The sequence below is a fragment of the Hypomesus nipponensis genome, chromosome 21 (genome assembly GCF_054491055.1).
Source record: "Hypomesus nipponensis isolate SF chromosome 21, ASM5449105v1, whole genome shotgun sequence".
Classification (NCBI taxonomy): domain Eukaryota; kingdom Metazoa; phylum Chordata; class Actinopteri; order Osmeriformes; family Osmeridae; genus Hypomesus; species Hypomesus nipponensis.
The window spans coordinates 2220001-2225000 of record NC_140381.1 but is presented as its reverse complement, the minus strand read 5'-3'; the positions used below and the strand labels follow the sequence as shown (position 1 = coordinate 2225000).

General features: G+C 45.0%; 1 protein-coding gene across 1 annotated transcript in view; it reads right to left on the bottom strand.

The window, feature by feature from the left end:
* Positions 1-3132: 3132 nt before the first annotated feature.
* The window catches only part of LOC146237382 (LITAF domain-containing protein-like), a 3280-nt gene continuing 1412 nt past the window's right edge, over positions 3133-5000 (bottom strand). Inside the window, exons 2-4 of the mRNA XM_084685629.1 lie at positions 4495-4536; positions 3909-4182; positions 3133-3617 (exon numbers count right to left, since the gene is read on the bottom strand). Of these exons, the coding sequence (XP_084541755.1) occupies positions 3515-3617; positions 3909-4182; positions 4495-4534 (417 nt within the window). The 5' untranslated portion in view covers positions 4535-4536 and the 3' untranslated portion in view covers positions 3133-3514. The remainder of the gene's footprint in view (positions 3618-3908; positions 4183-4494; positions 4537-5000) is intronic.

The following is a 5000-nucleotide window of genomic DNA, read 5'->3' as shown; positions in this document are numbered from 1 at the left end:
TATGTGCATTTAGTTAGTATATTGTGTATTATTTATTGTTATCTGTAATTTAGGAAGTTTCACTTATTTAAGCTCAGCATAGATGTAAATGATGTTTGGTTGTACTTATGTGTTATGTTATGCCAGGTGCCTGCGTTGTCTTGTGTTATGAATTTCAGTGCCCAATCTGTTGTTGTGTGTACCTGACAAATAAAAGACTTGAACTTGAACTAAAGTGTGTATTTGTTTATTTAGTTTAACTGATTTATGGTTTGCAGTGGTTTTTAGAGATTTACATTTACATTTAGTAGACTTTAGATTTTTGATGTGCTTTGTTTTGGTTGAGGGGCAGTTCTATGGGCGTATGTGAAGCCCTCTGTGACATGCTTGCGTGTAAAAAGAGCTATAAAATACATTTGATTTGTTTTGGTTGCTGTGTATTTGTTTCACTTTTTTTGTACCTCCTGAAGCACAATGGCCAATGACATAAGGGACCTATTGAAGTGAGGTGGGGGTGGGCTACCTGGCCAAATTCTACCTATGTAGGTGAAGCCAAGAGAACGAGGAAGCCAAGCAAGAGAACGGGAAAATCAATAGAATGAGGATCTAAAGAAGTAGAAAGCCAAGAGAACGAGGAAGTGAACGCAGCTGTTAGAGGAGCGTCAACGTACAGATCAGGTAAAAGAGTATTATGGGGGAAGCTACTAAACTGGTTGCTAACGTGTTCTGTCGATTTCTAAGGATTACGGAGGGAGAACTGCAAAGGCGACTAACAGTACAAAGTAACTTATTTTGGAGCCCCAAATAGAACTAATTGTAAAATATTTTTTTTCATTCAATAATTTCTAAGAGGTGTCCACCACAACATACACAACATACAAGTCCTAGAACAATCCTAGTTGAGGAAATATGATAAATTCTATTCAATCCGAGATCTGTGCCAATAAGGCCAGGCAACATTACACCCTAAAGGGGCTATTTTTTTCCCTTTACTCCTATCAAAATGAAACTTTACACAATGAAACTACCCATGAAAAGTAACGGGTTTTGTATTACAAGTTTCTTTGAAAATGAATTTTAATATGAGCTGTATACGCTAATCAAATATGCCCAAAAATACACCCAAATAGGCTAAACTTTTTCCGTTACTCCTACCACAATAAAACTTGACATAGTGAAAGTATACATGAAAATACTTTTTTTGTATTACAAGTTTCTTTTGAAATTAATTTTAATATGCACATGAGCTCCACACTGATTGACTATGTCCTAATTTGAATAGGCAGAAACACCGCTTTTAGACTGGCCTCTACACACAAGCCTCCCCAGGTACCAAGCCGGGCAGTTTTCATGTGCCCTTAACTGCTTAAAGACTTCTAGAAATACCTCTACGAGCCTTTTATTAAAGTGTGATATTTTATAGTAATTGCTTTCGTCTGATTCCTTGTGGGTGTGCGCGCGCTGTTCCTCCCGCTCAGAACGAACCTTAAAAAATACGTTCCTAGACTTACAAACTAGGTGACGAGGTTGGCTCAGCACGCATATATTTGTTGTGTGTGTGTGCAGGTGTGTGTGTTAGTGTGTTAACTCATGAGAAGACACCCAGGGAAGCACAGATCACCCAGGCGGGGGTTCCAGTTGTGTGTCTGGTCTGGGGCAGATTCTGGATCTTGCACCGCGGGCACATCACCTGACCAGGAAAGCGTGAACACATCGGCTGCTAAAAAGGATTTGATGGTGAGAACATTTTTTTAAATGTTGATACATACAGTTTTTAGTACTTGCCTAAAGTGCAGGCTTTAGGCATGTGAACCTTTGGTCCGTTTTCAGGAAAGCTGATATTCTGGATCAGAAGGCTGTTGTTTTCGACCTGTCTGATTAACCCACCCCACGCGCAGGCTAACTGTATTAAAATCGCATCCCTTTGAACCTATACATTAGTAGGCTATTATAATAAACCTTGCTTCCGCTATGGAGTGTAGAGAGTCACTGCACAGGCTAGTACTAATACACATGTAAACATAAGAGGGAAAACTCTGAGTACAACAATAATACTTTATTATTACAATTCATAAATACGGTACAGCATACAGCCAGGCACACTGAATTTACGGCACACAGTTTAGAGCACCCACATTTAGATTTGTATGCACTTCATTTTGCGGAGAATATCTCAACTGTTTTAGACTAATGCCGAATACCAATTCTCTGTCTTACCCCTGGCCCTTACCCCTAGCCCTTACCCCTTACCCCCAGGGCCGGCGCGAGTACCTGTTGATTAACGGACGCACTTTAGTATTTGGCGCCCCCCTCAGCCTGTAGCAAGCGCCGGCCCTGCTTACCTCTACCCCCAGTGGCGGTCCTAGCACATTGTGCGCCCAGGGCGAATTTATCACTTGCTACCCCCCCCCCCCCTCCCACAGATCATCCAGAGTCCCATAAATGTAATATTTTCTAACTCCACAGGTTGCTCTTTACAGCCGCAGCAGCTGATGATAGAGTGCCCCCCTGTGGACAAAAAGGAGTAGTGCATCCCAACAGAAATATGCTAAGTTATAGCTCGCCTCTGTGTCTGTGTCTGTGTCCGTGTTTTACACACAATTGTGTGTTTTTTACACACAACTGTATGCGTGAGGAGGGGAAGGGCTGGAGACCCCCCAAAAGTTTCAGTAGCCCCCCCCCCCCCCCAAAAAAAAAATACAACTTTTTATTTAAAATGTTTATATTTTAAATCTAAATTGGTTAATTTCTCCTCCTAAAACCCACTAGAAGACACTATTTTTTTTTTCTTCTGGGGGAACATGGCCCCAGACCCCCCTAGTTTTGCTGGGTCACAGGAAAAATAATAGGTTTTATCTAGGGGCTTAGCCCCCCCAAAAGTGGGAACCTAGATTTGCCCCTGTGCTGTATGCATGGGATGCTATACTGATGCTCACAAGGTTTCTATCTTATCTGCATTTCAGCCTGAAGTGGTTCTTTCTCATACAGCTCTCTCTAGGTCAACACACACACATCATATCATAGCCTCCGGTGTTTCATCTCACATATTTATTTGGAACGACCTGTTATACCGTCTCGGTTTGGAACGGGGGAGGGGAGGGGAGGGGAGGAGTGTCAATGTGTGTGTGTAAAACACAATAGAAACACAATTACTGAAGAAAATCATGACTTAAATTTATTTTTTACAATATATGTATATATTGCAGTTAAGGAATCGGGCTACTAATCAGAGGGTTTCCGGTTCGATTCCTGGCCAAGCGAAATGACGTTGGGTCCTTGTGCAAGTCACTTCACCATACTTGCCTTGGGGGGGGGATGTCCCTGTACTTACTGTAAGTCGCTCTGGATAAGAGTGTCTGCTTAATGACTACATGTAAATTAAGCTTATGTCAAACAGTATAGCAAAAGCAGGTGATAGGAACCAAAACACCACAACATTCATGTATTTTGTTTTAAACAAAGTCCTTCAGGAGGCACAATCAGTTACGTAACAGCTATCAAATAGCATCTAGCCTCTAATACTTGAATCAGACTACTAGCGTCTGTGGATGTGGATGACTTGCTGACAGTTGGGACAGCGATGTTCCACGTCCTGGCAGGAGTCGACACAGAAAGGGATCAGACAGCAGGGCCAAATGCTGGAGATAAAGAGAGAGAGAGAGAGAGAGAAAGAGAGAGAGAGAGACAGAGAGAGAGAGAGACAGAGAGAGAGAGAGACAGAGAGAGAGAGAGACAGAGATAGAGAGACAGAGAGACAGAGAGAGAGAGAGAGAGACAGAGAGAGAGAGAGAGAGAGAGAGAGAGAGAGAGAGAGAGAGAGATGTTTTTAGTGTCCCATGTACACGTTTGTGTGTTCATGTATGTGCACGCATATCTTTGGTGTGTGAGTGTGTTTCTGTGTGTGTGCAGGTGTGTGTGTGTTCACTCACAGGAAGACACCCAGGATAGCACAGGTCATCCAGGCGCTGACTCCAGGCTTGCGTTTGGTCTGGGTCAGAACCTGGACCTGGCACCGCGGGCACATCATCTGACCAGGAACTTCTGAAGGGATTGGTTGCTGCACCACCACCATTGGCTGCTGTTGCTGCATCACCATTGGCTGCTGCTGCTGCATCACCATTGGCTGCTGCTGCTGCATCACCATTGGCTGCTGCTGCTGCATCACCATTGGCTGCTGCTGCATCCCCATTGGCTGCTGCACCACTGTGCAGAGAACCACACCTCAGAACCAGAACTAAGACTTCAGAACCAGATTTGAACCAGAACCAGACCAGAGAACCCATAGAACCAGGGCAACAGAGACAGTGTGCTAGACAGTGTGACTGGTCGGACAGCATTATCTCTAAGTTTCAGCCTGGCATCAAGTGTGTGCCCACTGTTAATGTATGTGTGTTTGTGTGTGTGGGGGTGTGTGTGGGGGTTTATGTTAGATCTGTCTTGTGACATCCAAGTGGAATGAGGATTTACTGTGAGTGAGTGAGTGAATGAGTGAGGAAGGGAGGGAGTGTGTCTCACCAGAAGTTTGTGTGGTGCAGACCTGAGCAGTAGAATGCATTCCTGGAAGAAGAATCAGAAGTATAACACACACACACTGAAACACACAATATAACTGACACTGACAGGGGCACCTCACTGACAGGGGCCCCCGAATACGAATAGAAATGCTAAACCTTTTTCTTTTTTTTCATGGTACCCAAAATTCCTGGCGGCGCCCCTGAGCATGTGAAAGTGAGTGAGGGAGGGAGGGAGGGAGGGAGGGAGGGAGGGAGGGAGGGAGGGAGGGAGGGAGGGAGGGAGGGAGGGAGGGAGGGAGGGAGGGAGTGAGGGAGGGAGGGAGGGAGCGTGTGAGTGAGTGAGGGAGTGAGTGAGTGAGGGAGGGAGGGAGGGAGGGAGGGAGGGAGGGAGGGAGGGAGTGAGTGAGGGAGTGAGTGAGTAAGTGAGGCAGCGTGTGAGGGAGTGAGTGAGGCAGCGTGTGAGGGAGTGAGTGAGGCAGCGTGTGAGGGAGTGAGTGAGTGAGGGAG